Below are 21,976 nucleotides of genomic sequence, written 5' to 3'. Positions count from 1 at the left end.
TCGATTGCAAAGGTTAAGTAGAGTACTAGCATCGTAAGAACACAACATTAGTTGATAGGATGGTACGAGTGGCTAAATAAATTGAGCTGCAATCATCCGCACGAGGTCGGGGCCGCCTGTCCTAGAAGCCCATAAGAGGTCTGCGGCGGTCACGAGGACAAACGTTATGGTGCATGATTCTCCTAAGTACATGTTTTAGTCTTCGATCACTAATAAGAACGTTTTAGTACATACTTATGTATGTTTAGTCTATGTATATGCGAGACTGAAGTACAGTAAATATGGCACTCCTCCTTGTTGACATTTATGTCACATTGGATATAGCAAATAAAATTTAGTGTATAACAGTTACTTTCTAGTTTTATTTCTCATGTTATAAACAAAACTTAGTAGATCTACTAAATTCCAGTTTGCATCATGGCAGCAAATACACCTAAAAATGTAAATTCGATGGATACCATTTTAACTTACGACAACAGAGATGTGGTAAGTAATAATGTATAGCAAATAAAACCTTCAGTTTAAAATTATAAACATTAACTAAATATGTATTACTCTTACGTATACTTATTTAAATTAGTAAGCTAACTATATAACATTGTAGTTATACTTACTATGTTAAGCAAATAATAAAAAAAAAACTGAATTTTTATTCAAAGAGTTGTGTCATAAAAATGATATAAACTGTAGGTAAGTGTTGTGAGTGATCTTCTGACTGAATTGTTGTGAGTGACTCTAGTGGTAACGCCATGGGCTTCTAGGGATATTTTGTGTTTATGTAATATATAAATATATATCATCACATTCGTGTGATAATCATAAAAATAATTAACGTAGGAAACGTATGTAAAAACATCTTAAACAATAGACAAATATTAAACACCACCAAGAATATTATATTTATATCACGTCGCCTACGAATACGTACGTTCACCGTACAGCAAAGCCAGTGGTCGGTGGTGGTGTCGACGACGCACATCCCGGGCATGGACAACGCGGCGGGCGGCGGGCCGCGCCACCGCACCGCGGGCCGGCGCCAGCTGCGCTGCGGCGCGCTCGCGCTCGGCGCCTTCCTCGCCATGCATTGCCGCGTCGCCGCCTCCGCCCTCACCGGCGGCTTCTGTTAGTTCATTTTTTTTTAAATATGGGAATAGCAGACGAGCATGCAGTCCACCTGATGGTAAGTGGCTATCATCAGTAATCATGGCCCATGACATCAGTAATCAACAGATAGGATCAGATATTCCTACCTGAGGTCGGTCACAGAAGCGCCGCAACCTCTGCGGACTAAGCTGGAACGCCTAAGAATATGTCTCCCTTACCACACCCTTCAAACCAGAACACAGCAGCGCTTAAGGCTGTTGTTATAAGGTGGAAATAGGTGTGAAGGTGGTGCCGCCGGAGTCAAACCACAAAGGTTACTACCACAAACTTATTACGTGATTCTTCATTACTTATTATGTGATCAATTCATTGTTATATCACTAGTCTCGTCTCTGTACAATAACGACTTTCCACAGTATCCCTTATTGTACAAGTACAGATAAGCAAACTGGAGAACACACAATCTTGAGAACTTTAAGAACTCCTACATTTGCAGGTTTCTTAACGATGTTTCCCTTCACTAGTAAAGCATAAAATGACTATTAAATTTGAATATGCTACTAGGTACGAAAAATTAAACGTAGGTATAGAATATAGAAATGAGTCGCGTCGCCATAGCAAATTGTATGACTACACCTGCTTGCAACAACATCAGAGCAGACTAGCAGTTTGGCGCGGACTATACGTGCTTCGTATTCGAACCCACAATATTCTTATTATGATGAATATATTAGTGGCCGGCATTGGGATAATAATGGGTTGGTAATGACGATGAACATAAATGCAAAATAATTATGATTTCAGTCTTGTTCCTAATATTTCTGGTGGTAGCTGTAAGTTTACTAGCCAATCCGTTAAGGCACTTTGAAGTGTATCTCGGAGAATGGAGCATTAGCGGACCGGGAAGAGCTTTTCGCGTAATACCTATTCTAGATGGTAAATATACGTTTATACACATAAATACACGAGTAACTATATTTTACTCCAATAAATCGTCATCTTAAATTTTACTTTTGTAACTGTACTACTTACCATTGCTACAAGTACTACAAGCTACAACCGTTTGTTGTAAACAAGTACTTTTGTCAGAGTAGCTTAAGTACCTACGCAATTAAAGGAAACACAAATATTTCAGCTTAAACTTTTTTCCATAATTGCAGGCATTGGTTTCGCAATTGGTATAAATGCTTTGGTTCGCGCCATTAACTGCTGCACAATTGCATCAATTGCTGCCATCTACGTTAAACATTCTGTTGCTGATACCAAATTACCATTCACCTATTGTAGAGATTTCGAATTGAAACCATATGATCCAATCCTTAAAGATGCCAGACGATTTATTTTCAAAGAGGTACATTCTTTACACGCGAATGTCGTGATTATAATTATAATAATTAGATTTTCATGAATTTTATAACAGTAATTTGAAAACTAATAGGAGGTAATCCTTAATCCCTTTGATGATTTGATTCAATTAGGAAACGGAGGAAAATTGGTATGAACGCTGGTCATAAAAAGTGCTACCACTCATTTCAATAAGTTCTTGTATTTTACAGCCAAGATTCGCATTTGCAAATAGTGAATTATATGAATATGTTAATGAGGAAATAGAATCGAGTGCTGCTGGCTTATTTGATTTCGATTGGAGAAATGCAAGTCGACTTAAGTATGGAATTAAATTGATAAATTAAATATTCACATAATTTGCTACTGACTAAATTAAAAATGCTTTTCAGAGGGTCTGCAAATATTAGAGAAAGAAGCGACTCATATCAAATAGAAATGTGTGAGGAGAAATATACTACGGGTTATCCTGCTTTGTATAGTACTCCGGCCTACAATTTTTTCTTGTGCGTAATAAATTATAATATTTTAGTAAAGCATTACATATTTTTTTGCATAGAATATAAAGACGGTCATTAAAATAAATTTTATATATTTATTATAAGTTCTTTATACAGTTATTAAAATAACATTTTGAAAATTTTAGCGTGGAAGTGGTTTCTTTTCGTTCAGACTACAACTTTGGTCAATTCAATATACCCCTCGTCATCAGTCTTGTTATGGTTTGGATCATATTGTGGATTTTAATGATCGTCGAACGCATTCATCACGGTAAAGTAAGTAAATAGAGAAAAGTAGTCTTTGGACAAAAATATTAAATTGCAGTTGTAATCTACATAATTGTTAATTTAAATTTTCAGTTAATCTGGAACAACATGTACACTTGGTTGGGGGCCGTGCCGTGGATATGGGTCGCCGTGTTGTTAATAACAGCTTCTACTAATTTCGCAAGTAAAAACAGACCTATGATAAGGTTATTTAGGATTGGAACAAAGGAAGTGCTAGATGTGCGTAAATTTAATAAGTAATATAAGAGAAATATATAACATTCGGTCTTAATTTTAAATTTATGAAAACATAATTTTAGTGTTTATCAGATGCTTTTGAAGTAGCACTCTACATACATTCGGCCAGTGTCGGAACAGAAATAATACATGGGAAGGGGCTGAATCATTACGGTATTACGCTTTTACTACTGTCAACTTAGTTGGAATCTTTATAAACTGAATATAACTTTAAACTGTAAGTTTTGTTTATAGCCGCGGGTCACATTGACCAACAACTCAATACTGAGAACGTGTGGCATTCGGGCTTGATGCTACTGATGACGATCTTGCATTCATCGGGAGCAGCCATCTGTGCGCTCCTTGATTGTTTGCAACCCAGTATTAAGGCGCAATATATTATGCAAGAGAGTAAGTTCGTCCGTTCCGTTTAAAATATAATAAAATATATACATTTTAACCTTACAAGTTATCTTTGATTTTAGGTACTGTTTGGATCATACCCATGTATTCCAAATGTGCATTGGTTGGTGACTACTCGCATCTTGCGTAAGATCTTTCAATGTTTCTAATAATAGATGTTACATTATTTTTAGTACACCTACTATGGTTTCTTATTTAAAATTATGTTTTCCAGGTCAACATTAATTTTTGGTGGTTTAATGTTTTCGTACATGACTGTAGCATTTGTGTTACTAAAAACAGCACTGCATACAATTTTTGAATACAGGGTGAAATTAGTGTAAGTACCGCGTTACAAAATTTTAGGCTTATTAGACGATTTGCGAATTTTGTGGAAATGCCCGATTAACATAATTTGATAGTTTTGCAGAACAGTACGTGGTCGCTGCGGTTATCTTAAGCTGCATGTCGTTGAGTTTTTTGAGTGCTACTGGTGTAAGAAAATTTGTAAAAAATATAATAACTTATTTAATTATTATATACATAATTACTACTTACTGTTTTAATTGCCAGGGTGGCATTGCTCTATTGGAGAGCGTGGATGCAATAATGTCGGGAGTAACAATGCCGTTCGTGTGCTTGCTGGAGCTGTTTGCGCTCTTGTACGTGTATCAAGGACACGACTTCATCTCCGACATGAATGTCGCTACGGAAGAGAACACCTGCGCTACAAGGATGAACACTCAGTGGCAATTGATGCCTTTTATTACTTTTGTATGTCGAACTGTGTAGTTTCAGCCTTAACTCCATTTTTATACTCATTATTCCTCTCAAATTGCCGTTAATTAACATATTTGAAATTCACATACATAATACTGGTGTTAATTAAAATTTCATGAACGGTCCATTGCCATTGCGGCTAATTACGGCCTACTCACACTCCGCATAATTTCGCCATTCCCTTCATGAATATGTACAGCTAATAGATCGTAACGAATATCTGGCAGAGTGTGAATACAGGGCGGTGCGTGTCGCAGGCGGTGCTGGTGACGAAGGCGTCGGGGCTGCCGAGCGCGGAGCTGCCGCGCGCGGCGCTGGCGGCGGCGAGCGCGGCGCTGGCGGCGGCGGCGCTCGCCGTGCCGCTGCGCGCGCTCTGCACCGCCTGCGCGTTGCTGCGAGCCCACAGAAATGCATCTTGATACATTTCGCCTTTGAATGTCGTGTGTTTTAAAGAAAAAATGACGCCTGCCGTTCCGTGTGGTCCTCGAATGCGTGTTGTATTTCTATTTATGGAGCCTTGTGCACTAATTGTTTATTAAATGATGGTGATGTTGAAATGTAAATAAAACTATGCAATTTCGATTAAAAATAAACGTTTATTTTTTCAATCATTAAAATATTTATAAATATAGATCTTTGTACAATGCATAACGTAACCTGCATACGTATGACAATATCGACGCTCAGGAGCCTTTGAGCCTGCATCGGTAGTTGAACGGAAAAAGAACATTCGAGTCGTTTTGTTCGCTATGGGGCGGTATGTACACGGACGCAAAATATACCAATGGAGCCGAGGGACATTCAACTAATCGTTTACAAGAAGCGACAAGGCAATACTAGGAACGTTTTAATCAATACCAGACGGATAAGGTAGGTTATCAAATAACAACACTGCTCTAACCTATTTCACGATTAAATTAAAATATCACAATATGTACATATTACTCCAGACTAACCAATAATATCAATATTTCTAAGTGACACCGAGTTAAAATTCGTCCGATTCCTTTCGACGACGTTATTATTACACAGATCCCAAAAACTAGGTACATGGGTAGGACCTCCATAATAGTGGAGATAATTCAATTACTTCAAGTCGATGACATATTGCAATTTACAAAGATGAAAAATTTGTATATATTATATTAGTCTAATAGTAGTCATTTTTGGCTTATCGCAGCGGACTTGCGGTGACAAGTCACCGGGATTCGAGCTTGTTGTATAAATCAATATCATAACTACAACCTATAAATCAATCTCAATACATTTTACATCTTTACATTCAGTAATAATAATACTTTCCAATAATTTATTGAACCTGTGCGATTCCTTTCAATTCGTTTCATTTCAAGGCACTTTCCTCTATGACTACAAATCGGCCTCGCCCAATACTATAAGCGTGCACAAATAAATTACATTTAGTTGCCGCACCCTGCATCTTATTAATAAATCACGTTTATAAAATAGCACTGGTTCACTAAAATATAAGCAACAATTCACAAACTTCACACCGGGCCGAGACTCCCCTCCGGACGGATCGCAAGTCTCCGCCGCCCCGGCACGTCGCCCGGCGACGACAACACAACGACATTCGTCCCGCCGCCGGGACGGAGACGAGGTTAAACTTTGGTTCATTAGAGTTTCACGGGTCCGCGCGCGGTCACGCGAGCGTGGCGGTGCGGCGTCAGAAGCGGCGCAGCGCGGCGGCGGCGCCGGCCGCCTTGCGCGTCGGCTGCACCGACAGCGGCGCCACCAGCGCCTCGCCGCCCGCCGCGCCCGCGCCGCCCGCGCCGCACGCGCCGCCCGCACCCATCTCCTGCAGCCACACAACACACACCATTTAGTTGACGAGGTCGAGTCTGTTAATTCGTCACGCACGCAGTTTTCGGTATAGAAACTCAAAATATATGTACTGACATCAGATGATACTGAAATAAATACCTATATAAATTGTTCATATCAAGTAGATAAATAAATAATTAAAGGTAAAGAGGCTGACTCAAGTTTTAGCTCAGCATGAAAGTCATAAAACGAGATTTTATATTGTATTATTGAGTAACTAGCCATTGACAAAATTATACTTAATTTTAAATAATACTTCAGTTCTTTTCACATATGTGTACAGAATAGTAGATAAATACACAGTACTTAATTCAAAGAGGTATTCAGTATTCGACCTTCGTCGAAAATATTAATAAAAACCTTGTTATTTAAAATATATTATTGATGAATATATTGACTTCACTCTAATCGAATCTGCAAGTAATACTGCTAAGATAATAAGAAAAAAACAATGTGAGCCGTCACGGGACGCCTGGCAGATGTGAAACATCGACATTATTTTGTAAAAGTAATATGCAGAACACACTGACACACTGTGACACACTGACATATTGTGATAGGAACTAAATATGTCATAATGATAAAATAAAATATTACGATTTTTGGCCACGGCATGCGTCGCCACGCCAGAAATCGGTTTTACGTGCGGCTATAGATGTTTCACATCAAAACAAACGCTGCTCTTCATAAAATAGTTCGCTAACGTTATGGTCTTTTCTAGGCCGACATTTTATGACATTGTTATTGCGTTTTTTTCTGTAATTCATTAATATTTTATGTGTATTTTTATTGAAACACATGTGAGCATATATAACATTAGCTTGAATATGTCCCTCGTATTATTACCTCCCACCTATTAAATACACAGCAATGTACAAATACATAATATAGAACAAACAATACCGAACTAGACACTTACGTTGATGTTGTTGCAACTGGCGAGCCTCATCTGAGCGAGTTGCGAGGCGGGCGTGAGGTTGGACGTGGAGCCGAACGGCGAGATCATGGACGACATGGCGCGCTTCAGCTTCGACGGCGTCTTGTTGAACGAGAACGCGCGGCCCACCTGCACGACCACACTGCTTTATTATACTACGTAAAAGTACACACGTATTACAATTATAAGCACAAATACCATAACCGTAGAAAGTAACACCAATTACCCAGTAGAAAGTAACACCAATTACCACAAAATATCATACCCTAAAGCATAAAATCACTGTTTACCCGGACTTTTAACAATAAATCTTTACAAATACACCATATTTTTGAATGTGAAGGTTATATTCTATACTTTTTATTTATTAGTTTGACACCATAAGAAAAAATATATAATTATGTTAATATGTAACTAGAAAACCAACCACAATTAACACAAAAAAACATTTTAATACACCCAACTAAGTTAAATACATAGTTTCGATTACTATACAGTTTCATGTATAAAAAATATAATAAACCAATTTGTCTGTTTAATAAAAAATATATAAAGGACAATGCCCATGAAAGTATGGACCGCCGTCCAGAGTTGCATCAAATTCAAACTTGTTGTGGACGATGTATAATTAACCAAATACTACCACCAATAATTATTTTTAAAATCAGCACCCGGGTTCTGAAGTTATTTACCGAAATGTTACATAACCTCAAAATCGAAAATATTCGACGATAGATTGATGGTCGGTTTTAACTTATAGTAGGTACTTATAATGTAGTACGATTAACATATTCCATTTTCTTTTAAAGGTAGTAGGTAAAAAAACCTAAAATAATCCTAAAAACCTAAAATAATGAATTTCGAGTATAAAATACAGCCATTTTAATTTTTAAGAACAATAATCAACATTTCGTCTTATTTTATCCTAAATGGAACCCCCTTGTTCAAAGAAACTATTCTGATCGACAAACTATGTAAAAAAATCAAAAGATAATTTTAATATTACTTTCATTTTGATGCATGAGAAAAATCATTAGTCAAAACACTAATAGATCTTATTGAATTCCGAGTATACAATTCCGCCATTTTAATTTTTAAGAACAACAATCAACATTTCGTCTTATTTTATCTTAAATGGAATCCCCTGTTCAAAGAAACTATTCTTATCGACAAATTATGTAAAAAAATCAAAAAATAATTTTAATATTACTTTCATTTTGACGCATGAGAAAAATCAGTACCAAGAATGGGCATTCTCCTTTATAAACAAAAGTTTCACATACAAATTGACAAAACTTCATATAACAGAAGTAATTTCATGAAACAATTCCAGGCTAATTACAATATACAACAGGTTAACCAACATCACTACACACAATAGATAATAATAATGTGGTGGTTAAAATGTAGTTAAATGGTCCCAGAACTTTAGGTATGGCACGCTCACAGGTAACTTATATCTGCGTGACGAATATAAGAAAAGCGGTCATATTGTGTTTGCGATATAATGAGGTGCTGACGAGCGGGTGAGGGTGACGGTGAGGGTGACGATAGGGTGACGGCGAGGGTGAGGGTGCGCGAGCGCGAGCGGGCGAGGGTGAGGGTGAGGCAGACCTGTGCGAGTAAGTGAGCGCGCAATACCCATGTGTCTAGCAGGCCGACGCCCGGCTCGGCGCGCAGCCAGCCGCCCAGCCCCGCCATCGCCTCCAGCTACAACACACCGTGCCGCCTGACGCTACCCACCGCACTGCCTCGAGCGCGACTACAGACTCATACCAGTTCGCCCCAAGTCTAAGTTATATTTTAAATACGCCGTCCAACTAAATTTTCTTATTACCCCAAAATTCATGAAATCCACATTATTTAGTTAATCCCCTAAAATCATCCCTTATTAACTACAATGATTAGATCCCTTACCAACAAAATGATTAGTAATATTTGCTCTAGAGTGCAACTAGAAATGAAAAAAATATATTCACAATGAAAGTGGCATCTTGTACCCAACTTCGTAAGTCTGTAGTCTGCGCAGTACTAACAAAGGCACTAAAGGTTAAAATATAATTGTGTGCTGTCCCTTTAGTGCATTTGAATTGAACCACTATCTATAGTCTATATTATATTCATTTACAACTATAATACTAATTTACACTATTTCTATTTTATTTTCTTAACGATAAGCTATAACATAATTCCTATACATTAAATGATATTTAATGTACTGTTGTTATGATATATATTTAACTGTTAACTGATAAATGTGTACTGAAAGCGATATTTTTGATATACTATCATGCTATATGAACATAAATAAATTGATATTTTAAATATTGCATTCACTAATAATAATAAATGATCCGAATATTATGTTACACATCCAGTATCACGTATGTATGCAAGCTAAGCTACAAATATACTAAATCATGCTGAATTTTAAATATATCTTATTTATTGCATGTACAATACATCTATGCTATTTATAAAAAGTTTATTTAAATACAGTATACATTTTTTCGTTGAATTCAGCCTACCTTGATCCTAGTGCGTGCAGCGAACTTTGAAACCTTAGAAAGTGTGCTTAGCGTAAAATCACTCGTGTCGATGTCCAGCTGATGTGATTCCAAGCATGTCAGGAACTTATCCTATAAGAATTCATAACCCATGAATAAATGTAGATGGAACTTTTAAACTAGCAATTAAAATAAATCCGGCTGCTTAAAAATAATTAATTAAAAAGAAAAGTAATGTAAACTTTTGTCACTCCCATAATTTACACGAATCCAACGACACCTCGTAAGTTAAAATCCGTCAAGCCGAATAGGCTGGCATGATAACATTCGTAACAATAGCATTATAAGACAAAGATTATTGTAGGAGAAACTTACCGCATCAGCTTTACAAACAGTGTTCGCCATTTGCCGGCACAACTGCCGTAGGAAATGTGTCTTTTCCACAGTTTCGTCAGTAATCATAAAGGAATATAATTTTTCTTTTAATTCTTGATTACTCCGACACATAAGCGCGAATAAATTGTGACAATCTGGAAAATGGTGAAACTTTTTATATTTCTACTTATGTTACTTGGAACTAAAACAATAAAATAAACATAATAAAAATACCTTCAGTTTCTCTAATATCGACGACGCACTTCACAGTGCTCAGCGGCATGAGCGATATGTGCCTGTAAGGTTTACTGGACCCTATTCGCATCGTGCCTGTGCCATTCGTGGGACTTTTACTATTGAAAGCCTGTAAAGAATATTGAAAAACATATATACTCCGAATTTTTTATAATGTACCTAGGAAAAACATATACAGGGTGAATTTTTAAAACGGGCTTTCAGGGCCAAGTCCGAAACTGTAAGGATTAGCGAAAAATACTGAAAGGAGTTACGAGGCCGATTTTGATAAAAACTAAAACTGCATCATTAATTTTTTTTAATATTTTTTCCTTAGCCGGGAATCGAACGAGTTCATTTTGAAAAAAAATACACCTCTATATTATTCCACTATTTGATAGTGTCGCTTATAAGGATCAAATTCTGGGAAGTAATGTTATGTGACAAATTAAAGGAAAAGGAAAATTTTGAAGAAAATACGAATTTTTCCATACATTGACATACTAATCCTTAAGGATTATACATAACAAATGATTTATGTATAATTCTTTAGAAACATACATAAGTCATACCATTGAAGAATTTGTTGGTTAATCAAGTAAGTATTCGATGTTATAACTATGACATATGGCTTAGTATGAGAAAGTAATAGTTTGGCAAATAAGTTACCGCCGTTTTTAGGATTTATTTTTTAATGAAAATAGATAATTGATTAAATTGTAAATTCTTATTGTTTGTTGTTAACAACTTCGTTTCAACGTTAAATATGATTTTCTATATGTCTTTTTTTAGTAATCACTCGGATTTGACTCTAAAAAGTAATTCTCGCAAATTGTCAACTTTACATCTGTATTAAACGAAAATCCGCCCATAGCTAAGTCAGACATAAAAATATAAATTATTGGGAAACAAAACGTCCATTTCGAATGATTAGAAACATTGAGCCAAAAAAATGTCAATACACGAAATGTTTAAATTGATGAATGGCGGGAACTTAACTGCCAAATTAATATGGAAAAATATGTATTTTCTTAAAATTGAGGCTTTTCCTTTAGTTTGTCATTTATCATTACTTTCCAGATTTTGATCCTTATAAGCAACACTATCAGATAGTGGAATAATATAGAGGGTTCATTTTTTTTCAAAATGAACTCGTTCGATTCCCGGCTAGGGAAAAAGTTATTTTAAAAAAGTAATGATGCACTTTTAGTTTTTATCAAAATCGGCCTCGTAACTCCTTTCAGCATTTTTCGTTTATCCTTATAGTTTCGGATTTGGCCCTGAAGGCCCGTTTTAAAAATTCACCCTGTATAATCCGAATTTTCTATAATGTACCTTCTTTGGAAGGAAGTTAATCTATGGAGAAGAATTGTCAAAACCTATTACAACACTTACCTTAGATCTTTTCTTGCACACCTCCATAGTGTCTGTGAAGAGGAATAGTACAAGATGGTCTCCCCTGCCTGATAGCTCCTTGGATAGTTCAACGACTTCACAGCGAGAGACGAAAGATCGATGTGAGGAAACAAGATGCGCCTACAAATATAAATTAAATGATTTATTTTACAATAATGATGATAACGTTTTAATTACAAGTGAATACAAATTCAATGTTTAATTAAGTATTCTTTTCCATATACACAAATATTTAAAATAAGGTTATTATATAAAGACCATTGAATTTGTTAAAGTTATTAAAATATTTTCAAAATATGCCAAGTTTTAAGGTTCTCTTTTTTCTAATCATAGGAGTTTGATATGCTTATATATCAAACTAACCATTAAAATATATAATATAAATATTAAAAACATGATATGTGTAAATTTGAAAGTGTAAAACCTCAAAATACTTAGTTTGTAGTTTATATCACTTTGTGCAGTAATAAAGGCTTATTTTTTATTTATTATTTATCAAACTCCAAATGTTTTTATTGACTAAAAATATCTTTATATAATTATATTAATATTCAATGTGTAACTTAGGATTCGCAAGGTGTTTTGTCCATCAAATAAATGGGGGAATAGAGTTTATTGCCCCAGTTTTTTGACTAAAATGCTATATATTTAGAAGAATCGTATCTTATCTCTCACCGGGCACTGGTCAATGTCGTTGTATATGTCGAACATCTGCAGTTGGCCCTCCGTCTTGCGCTTGTCCTCGTTGATGTGCGACATGACCTCGCGCAGGCCGGCCAGCGCCGACACCAGCGCGCAGTGGTCCGGGTTGCTCTTGTTCGTGTGCTTCAGTATATCTGTACAATATACATCGTGAATTATGATGTGACGCTTTTTTGAAGTCGCAAACGAGCAAGCAGTCCGCCGGATAGTAAATAGCTACTGCCCTCCATGGATATCTGTAATCAACTCCAGATTGGACAAGGACCTACTAGGTCGGCCACGGGCGTTGGGACCCATGAGGAATTGGAACAACTTAAATAAGTATGTCTCTGTAACCACGCTCATCAAATCGGAACACAGCAGAGCTGAACAAAGTATTTATAGTTATACTACTAGTTGTCAGTCATATAAGTGAGAAATGATCAACTCACCTTCCAATAGTAAACTTATACTAGGTAGCCGCTGCACTGGCCTTATCATAAGCTCCTGTAAACTTTGTCGGCCACATTCTGGTTTCGTTTGGCCGATTTTCAGGAATGCATGAAATCTGAAACAAATAGAAGCAAAATACTTTATACATCAAATGTTTTGAATTTTATAATAGCCAAAGTAACCCTTAAATGTAGATGCATTTCCAGATACAAACAACAAAAACAATCTACGTAAAATCCAGATATTATTTAAAAAACTTATATTCAATGACTTAAAGTAAATATATCTAGAATTCAATTGTTATATAAAGTAAGCGAGGCCGCTGACCTGGGGTTCTCACGGTCGCACTGTTGCAGCATCTCCTTGGTGTTCTCGAAGAAGTTGACGAAGGGCGGGTAGGCCTTCACCATGTCGGGCGTGTACTTGAGCACCAGCCGCCCGATGCTCACCTCCTCGCTCCAGTGCGCCTGTGCATAGCGCAACTCTTCCAGCATCCGTCTGTGGGAAATACACCAAATATACATTGCGAACACAAAAGGCATATTTTATAATATTAAATACAGATTCGAATCTCTGCTAATTTTCTTTATTGTTTTGATGCACAATCGTCTGAGTTTAAATTTATGTAATATATGAAACAAGATAATTTATTGCATAAAAAAGTCACACTGAGTACTTACTGGTGTAATTCATATATAGGCGGTAAGTTTCCAAATATTATTTTAAGTTCCGTATTGTTGAGCAATGCTACGTTCTTGCTATTGTCTGGGTCATGCTCGGCCTTTTCCTCTAGTGGCAGTTTGAACATCTGAAATTATGAACATATGCGTAAAAAATTTTGGCCTATTTTTTAAGTAGAAGAAATATAAGGTATAAATATGTGTATATACTCACCGTAACTATTGTATGTAATATCCCGACGTAATTTGATTCAGTTTGTAATAGCTCCATAAATACTTGTTGGCGAGGCGACAATAGCTTTCGCACTACGTTATCGGGTACTTCGGATTCTACAAATGAACAAACAATATGACGATAATAAGCACATTTTCACATTAACTCTGGTGGTAGCGTCTTTATGTTAATGGCTACAATAGACACATACGTTTTTGATGAATATTTATCAAGTGTACATCTAGCTGTCTACCGATGAAATCGTCATGCCGTATAGTCAAGCGGTACATTTTTAAAAGTTAATAAAAACGGGAGGTTACCTTCTAGCAGCTGCTTGCCGTCCGGCGAGGGCGTGCAGTCGAGTAGGTTGTTGGAGAGGCTGAGCAGCACGGCATCGCCGACGGAGGAGCGCCGCTTGTGCAGCGCCGCGTCGCCGCCGCGCAGCTTGCGCTTGCGCAGGCGCTGCAGCTGCGTGGGCGTGCCCGCCGCCGCGCCCGCCTCGTCCGCGCCCGTCGCCGCGCAACACCCCGCGCCCACCGACGACCGCCGCGATACCTCGTCCAGGTACTGCCACAAAACGGTACCATTTTATTTTACAATAGGTAAAGTTATTTTGAAAATTAATTGAGATGTATGTATTTTCGAAAAACATGTGTTTTGTATAGAGGTAAATTAAACTTGATATAAAAAAATAAGACGTAAATTCAATTAGTATAAGAATACCAGTATTATAAAATTTAAATATACATAAAATAATTAGTTATATAATATTACATAAGAGTAATACGTTTCGAACTGATCCACTCTTACATCTTTAAACAGATAGTCCTGTTCATCCTGTGCTTCCTCGTTTTGCACGGACGCCCAGAACCACTCCGCCTTCACCACGTGCACGCGCGGCGAGCAGTCTGGCGCCACGCCCGTATTGTGCTCGTCAACAACCTGGCAATAGAATGATAATATGAACACGCAGAAATATACCAAAAACACTAAATAATCCTACTTTTAACATATGGCATAATTATCTGTCTCATCGTAATATAATGCATACAATATAACCCTCATCTGTGCGGATTCTATGAAGCGCCTAATTATTCTGTTTGTTATAGCCATGCAAATCAGCGAAGAGTTCGAGATCGGGTGACGTCTCGAATGTACGCAATGAATGTAGAATTTGAGTGTAGATGGACCGTTAAGGTTCACTACGGCGATACGAGCTCAGTCTAACGTTTAGCAGTATTGAATTAAATGGGGTTAGTACCGGCAGCGATAGTCCATGGCATTGCGATATGGCGCGGACGTCGCGGGTGGGGGGCGGCGAGGCGGGCGGCGGGCGGTCGCGCGCGGCGGCGGGCGGCGCGGCGGGGGAGGGGGGCGCGGGGCGCGCGGGGGGGACGCACAGCGAGTGCCGGTGGGCGCGCAGCCACACGCTCTGCGGCGTTTTGAACAGCGTCGAGTCGTCCAGCTCGTCCAGGTCTCGCTCCGATCTCACCGGCGTATTCATTTCGGTGCTGTCCACCGTGTCTACTTGCACCGGCGATATGTCGAGATTCATTTGATCGAGCAGTCTTTTAGGAGTTGAGACGTTGCTTAAGTCTGAGGGCAGGTGACACGGGTCGACTGCTACGGTGTTTCGTTCGGCCCGTTTCTCGTACTTCTTCTTTCTTTCGCTCCTGAATGAGGCGGTGAATGATTTCACGCTCCTACGTAATTTCGAAGCTGACTTTGCCGTTCTGGAGCTACGTATGGACGCAAACGAGATATCGAAAAATCCTGATTGTTTGCTCATATTCATTGAGTTGATGGAGGTGTTGTCGTCCTCTCTAATAGGAGATGAGGTGGACGCAATGAACTCTCCGGCGGGGTCGGTCGGTTTGACGCTGTCTGGACTAACTGGCTCGACAGTAATATCTCCCGTGGTTTTTGAAACTGATTCTTTCTTAGTTCTCTTAAATATTGTGGGTCGGTTTTTGAACTTAAAAGAGTCCTTAATTTTTAATCTTTTTATAGATTTCCAATTAGTATCTTCGGACTTATCTGGGGAAAAATTAAGTGCGTCTATGGAGCTTACTTGAAAATTCGATTCGGTTGAATTTCGACTCCTTTTCTTTCCAGACGATATCGTCGTTGTGGACTGTTGCAATTCTTTTCCAACGGTAGAGGTGGGTAGTAAGAAACCTGGCTCATCTCTAGTATCAAGATCACATAGACTTTTAGTAAAAGACGAATGAAGCGATCCTGCTTCTGTTAGGCAATCAACTATATTAAATACGTTAATAGATTTATTTCTAAAAACTTCTCTCTTGTCCTTGTCATTCGCTCTAATTGACCTGTGCTTGCCTTGCCCTGTATGTTTGTTTTCTTTATCGCACATTCTATACTTTCTCGTTTCTACTTGTTCGACAGCACTGTTACACGTGTCATTTTCAATATCACAACACAAATCGTCTATAAACGATCTTCCTACAAAACTAATACTGATATCGTCGGGCTGTTCCTTGTCTTTACAAGACAGTCGAATATTTCTAATACTGTTTCTTGCATACTGCAAGCGTTGCTCTCTGTCATCGTAAGCGTCCTGGCTAGTCTCCGCGCTCTGTTTGGCGGGGCTGGCGCGCCGGCCCGACAGCCGAGCCGACAGTCTACGATAGAGAGAACTCTTTGGAGTCGTTTGGGAGCGGTTGGGCGTGGCTCGGGAGGGTTTCGCGGACGTGTTGGGAGTGTTGGGATGAGGAGAGAGGATAAGCGAACGACCGAAAGTCTCCCCATTGGCCATTACCTGAAACATGTGTGAAACACACCACGCAATGATGTAATGAAGCCATTCCGATACAAACATGCAGAACGATAATTATTACTGTTGTGACAGAAATAGTTAGACACAGAAAAAGCGGCTATCTGACAAAAATATTTATGTTGATAGCTGACTCTTTTTTGATTGTTTATTAAATTGGACATAGACACAACATTTTTAAAGAAGGAGCCGTTTAAGAAGTATAAACAACGGACAGTGACCAAACCAATGACATGATATGATTTGAAGCAAATTACATATATTTTTTTAATATGATATCAAGTAGTGATATGATAAATGTGAACTAGTGTTACGGCTAGATACAATGTTCAAAGAGATACACAAAAGCTAGCTACACATTTGCGTGATAGATAACAGTGAATTGTTTGGAATACATAAAGGAAGTTGTGGTGTTACAACAAGTAGTGCAATAGATATGTTGAAATAGACAATGGGTCGACTTTACGTCGTGCGGAATAGGATTTAGCTAATTCAGCAACCAGTGCATTTTATTTCGACTAAACATAAAGTAAAGTAAAGACAGGACAGTATATTTTAAAGTGCCAAAATGTTTGATATGAAAAACTGACATCAATAGAATTTTATTTAGAATCTTACTACATGTTATGGCTATAGTGAATGCTGCCTTCGGAAATATATTTGTCAGACGTAACAATAGAGCGTGTTCGATAATTGTTGATCAAACAGTAAATGACATTGAAGTATGTATCACTACCAATATGCAGTTATTGAAAGAAGGAATTACATACATGTTTCAAAATAACTAAGGAAATGACATACTCTACCTATAACTTCTAATGTCTACAATGTAACCAAACTAAGAGTGATTTAAGATACCAAGGATACTACGTGCATGCTGATTTCACAACGCTAATATTAGTTGCTAATGTGCCATACGGTGTATAAATAAATTGATAAATGTACTATTTAAGAGGTAAATGCTCTGTGATAATTCGGTATGACGTAAACATGTAACGGCGTTATTTATTCACCTGACCATTAATATTATTTAAATTAATTTTATTTCCTATGCATCTGTTACGATTTTGAAATAGAAACGGATAAAAATTGATTACCATATATTATAAATTTAAGATAGTAATATAAGCTATACATACGACATGCGTGCAGTCGGGGTCGTCGAGCGGGCAGGAGACGCCGCCGTTGCTGGCGAGCACCTCCGCCATGTGCAGCGTCTCCTCCTCGGGGAAGCCCACGAAACATACCCGCGCGCCCGCAAACACTTTCAGTTTGTGCTCCTTCTGGAATTGCAGTTAACAACATTTTGTTTGAAATAATATAATAGCAATAACGCTACATGAAAGATCAGTCAATATTACTACTGATGAATAGCTGAACAAAATGTCTGTAAAGTAACTAAGAAAATTTACATATATGATATACTTGAACAGAACATTTAATTGTGAATTGAACATTTGACTATTCAACGAGACTTTAAATAGCGTTTCTTTTGGATAGATTTGATAGGTTTATTAGATTTTTGATGACATTCAAAACTAAGTTGGTTAAAAATAGTTTTTGGCTTTAATGCAAACACAACATTGCTGTTAGGGGAAAACCGAAATATGTAGATATTGAATTTGTACTTCAACAAACACCCTTGTATGAATTTTCGATTGGCGGTTAAAGTTTCCGCCTTCAATGATTAACGCCGTGCAAAACATAACTTACAATGATAGTATCATCGGTGGCTAGGCATGAGGGGTCGTCGCGGCGCTCCCAGCACGCGTCGACCCAGGAGCGCGCGAGTACGGGCACGCGGAACCCGGACGCGTACCGGTACTTGTCGCCCGTAGCCGCCGCCGCGATCAGGTGCGTCACCTTGCTCGACATGTCCTTGCGGATCGAACCGCCCATGTAGTGTATTAACGTTATCAGGTACGTCTGCGGACAAAATGGGTAAACGGTCAGGGCGAAGATTCTTTTGATACAAATAGGTTGCTGTTGATAACATCAGGACGTTTATAGTGAAGTAAACGAGGTACTCTAACTGATTAATTTTATTTTTATATCTTCTATGCGCGTTGAATTACCTCACGTGAAGTTAATCTGTAAAATAGATGTTTCTGCAAAGTAAACGCAGCTGATAAGTATATTATTATAATTAGCCAAAATTATAATTATTGTGAAGAAAATGACTTACAAGTTCATCTTTTTTCCGGAACCCCGAGAAACATATAACAGCCCCTCGCATCGCGAGGGAGTAAAGCGGCCGCGCGTTCGCCGGGGGAGGCTCGTCGCGCTCCGCCAGTTGTAGCACCGCTGTCGGCCCGAGTACCCTAAAAATAAAAAAATAATATATTTATTGAAAGAACAAAAATTAATCCCAAATGTCCAAATTTGTTGGAGCATTAACACATCATAATTACGCAAGTATATTGCTTTCCATGAAAATATATCGACCTAATGATAACTTATTATTTCTCGAGTGATTTTCCCAACAGTATATTTTGAGTTTAAATGCTATGGAGTGAAAATGATAAAAGAATTAAGTACATAAAAACTTTCCTTTCCTACATGACTCGGGCCAGCCATACCAAAAAACTGAACTGAAAGTAGGGGTGTTGCCGGAGATGCTTTACTACCTTCGAAACTGAAGAACAAAAGAGAGTATGGACTATAATGTACTTAATGGATAATAGAAGATTATATCGAGCTAGAAAGCAAACAGAAAAAGAACAGGGCAGAATGTTGTTTCATTGGATGATACTGGAAAGTCTTTGGAAAGCCTTATTTTTTATTTACATATTTAATTCTTTCTTATCAGATTATAAGAACACAAATGCCGAATGATAAGAGAGACAATTCCTTATCATTTAATGTCTGCCTACAATTACTTTTTTACATTACAGATTGGAAAAATAGTTGCCTTTATACGATCTTAATTGTGGTAACTACACGAAATATTTTAGGGGAAAATAAGTACCAAATATTACTATCAATGGTTTGGTATCCAGCTATTTTTATCAACATACCAATGAAATAAGTCTCATATATAGATAGTGCAAGTTGTTACAAAAAATGCATTAGTAAGACACTAAGCTGTCAATATTTCAAGAGGCCTCTTCATGCTTATCGACTGTATAAACCAGTTATCGAAGTCAATGCTGATAGTGTTTCTATTTACCTCATAATATAATGGACATTAATATTAAACTTGACGAAATGGACTCGGTTTATTAGGGTTCCGTACCCAAAGGGTAAAAACGGAGCACGATTACTGAGCATCCGCTGTCTGTCCGTCTTTCACACCAGGGTTGTTGCTGATGCAGGTTTTTACTAGATCAGCGGATGCTGATGCTGATTTTTTTCAGATTAATATCAGCTGATGCTGATATTTAAAAATACTAAATATAAATATATTTTATACTGAGGTATTTGTACGTCCCTTACGAGAATAGTCTTTTTTAACCAACTTCACAAAATGAGGCGTTTTCTCAAATCTACCGTATATATGTTTTTTTTATGTTCGTTCGCAGATAACTTCGTCGTTTATGAACAGAACTGGATGATTTTTATTTTGTTGGAAAAAAAAGATATTTCCAAAGTAGTCCACAAGAAAATATGGGTCTGATGATGGCAGAGCAGAGAAATCAAGGGAAATTTCCAAAAATCGTAAGGGCGACTAGTGCATTTGTAAGATTTTTAGTATGTCATCACTAAAAAAGGTGAAAAAAAAATAATTAAAAACTACAATCGACTTCCATGTCACTACAAAGCAAAATTCAACTGAAACAAATTTTGGCTCAGCACATATCTCCGAAGCCGGCGCTCATATTGAACACGCTGTTTACGCCGTTATCCAACGAAATATATTTGGCACCGACTTCAGAACCAAACCAACATCCACTTCAGCTACCCTCCACTTTGTAGTGACACAGAAGTCGGCATTTATTTGTTTTTTTTTTACAAAAACTACACTGTGTCGTATCTTTGTTCAATAACGAAATATTTGGTCATATTGCACTTTTCACTGGATGTGGCATTATGAATTGAATACATAATTCTGTTATTGATTGATTGAACTATGATCGAAAGTTATTGATGTCTGACCAAATTACGTTGTCAATACAATCGAATGATTGTTTGATGACAACTTGTGTTTATAAACTTCTGTGATTGGCTAAAACTCCACGTGATTTAAGCTCGGTCCCGCCTTCAACAAACACGTTACAATTTCAATATCAGCATTAAATATCAGCATCTTTTGTTGCGGATGAGGATGCTGATGCTGATATTTAAAAGAAAGCTGATAATCAGCGGATGCTGATGCTGATGCTGATATTCGCAACAACCCTATTTCACACTATCTCTTGAACCGTAAGAGATAGATGACATATCTACATTTTTTTCCGTTCATCCGTTAAATCGTAATAGGTACATGTTTTAAAATTCCGCACTCCCTTTATAGCTACTGCGATAACAAATACTAAAAAATGGTGGCACAGAACCCTTAGTGTGAGTTCGACTTGCAGTTGACCAAATATTTATTTGTTTTCAGATTCTCTCTTATTATATGGTCAATATTGTATGTTATGAAACTCGATAAACTTATTTATAGCAATTATAGATATAATATGATTATTTATTAACTCATAATTTATTGGAAATGCATCAAGTTTTTAATCGTTAACAAGTAATGAATCAATTGTTTATTCGGTTCAGTCACGTATACCAGCAATCATTGACTTCCGCTGGTAAAAAAGGAAAGAATGACGGAAGTCCGAATATAAAGTAACGAGAATAGACGTCATGCCACTTCAGTCTAAAATACTTCGAGCCATGCATTCCAAGAATCATGTCAAATATACTTTTGATTATAAGAACGATTTTATAGAATAATTACAATGGATTCTAAAAACATGGCGGTCAACTTCAAAGTAAAAATATCGCAATTAAAACAGCTCATGTTTATATTATAATAGGGGTTAAGTTCTAATCTTTGCTTATGATTACCAATAAGTCAAGTGTCAAATCAATTACCTAGATTATCAACAAAGTATTAACATTGATCAATAGCAAATGTCATGCTAGGTTACATGTGAAGTGACTATTGATTCTTACGATTAAATAGATACCATAATCTGAATATACTATAATAATAGACATAGCTCCCTGGTTAGCTAACTTTATGAATAATCATCATCATCATTACTGTCTCACTGCT

General features: G+C 37.4%; 2 protein-coding genes across 6 annotated transcripts in view; one reads left to right on the top strand and one right to left on the bottom strand.

The window, feature by feature from the left end:
* The first annotated feature begins 229 nt into the window (after nt 1-229).
* LOC140747367 (uncharacterized) lies at nt 230-5,209 on the top strand. The gene is made up of 15 exons (XM_073079783.1): nt 230-486; nt 942-1,122; nt 1,909-2,040; nt 2,265-2,455; nt 2,661-2,770; nt 2,841-2,954; nt 3,095-3,224; nt 3,309-3,455; nt 3,536-3,626; nt 3,708-3,863; nt 3,938-4,001; nt 4,090-4,194; nt 4,277-4,349; nt 4,428-4,628; nt 4,892-5,209. The coding sequence occupies exons 1-15, from the start codon at nt 418-420 to the stop codon at nt 5,051-5,053; spliced, it is 1,926 nt and encodes a 641-aa protein (XP_072935884.1). The 5' UTR covers nt 230-417; the 3' UTR covers nt 5,054-5,209.
* A 1-nt stretch (nt 5,210) lies between these two features.
* pbl (epithelial cell transforming 2 pebble) overlaps nt 5,211-21,976 on the bottom strand; it is a 29,471-nt gene continuing 12,705 nt past the window's right edge. For 2 of the 5 annotated variants that reach the window (XM_073079777.1, XM_073079781.1), the window contains 18 exons: nt 18,953-19,088; nt 18,481-18,693; nt 17,907-18,050; nt 15,235-16,752; nt 14,784-14,915; nt 14,294-14,540; nt 13,974-14,089; nt 13,760-13,887; nt 13,407-13,577; nt 13,079-13,194; nt 12,621-12,781; nt 11,925-12,065; nt 10,530-10,659; nt 10,296-10,450; nt 9,942-10,052; nt 9,028-9,123; nt 7,396-7,542; nt 5,211-6,450 (listed from right to left, as the gene is read on the bottom strand). In XM_073079777.1, coding sequence (XP_072935878.1) covers nt 6,319-6,450; nt 7,396-7,542; nt 9,028-9,123; nt 9,942-10,052; nt 10,296-10,450; nt 10,530-10,659; nt 11,925-12,065; nt 12,621-12,781; nt 13,079-13,194; nt 13,407-13,577; nt 13,760-13,887; nt 13,974-14,089; nt 14,294-14,540; nt 14,784-14,915; nt 15,235-16,752; nt 17,907-18,050; nt 18,481-18,693; nt 18,953-19,088 — 3,994 coding nt within the window. In that variant the 3' untranslated portion in view covers nt 5,211-6,318. The remainder of the gene's footprint in view (nt 6,451-7,395; nt 7,543-9,027; nt 9,124-9,941; nt 10,053-10,295; nt 10,451-10,529; nt 10,660-11,924; nt 12,066-12,620; nt 12,782-13,078; nt 13,195-13,406; nt 13,578-13,759; nt 13,888-13,973; nt 14,090-14,293; nt 14,541-14,783; nt 14,916-15,234; nt 16,753-17,906; nt 18,051-18,480; nt 18,694-18,952; nt 19,089-21,976) is intronic. The other 3 variants (XM_073079778.1, XM_073079780.1, XM_073079782.1) reach the window with 3 other exon arrangements.

The sequence above is a fragment of the Epargyreus clarus genome, unplaced genomic scaffold (assembly GCF_041222505.1).
Source record: "Epargyreus clarus isolate Ecla_fem2 unplaced genomic scaffold, WU_Ecla_fem_2.2 ptg000014l, whole genome shotgun sequence".
In the NCBI taxonomy this organism is placed as follows: domain Eukaryota; kingdom Metazoa; phylum Arthropoda; class Insecta; order Lepidoptera; family Hesperiidae; genus Epargyreus; species Epargyreus clarus.
The sequence above is the reverse complement of the archived record's forward strand: the minus strand, read 5'-3'. Positions and strand labels throughout refer to the sequence as shown.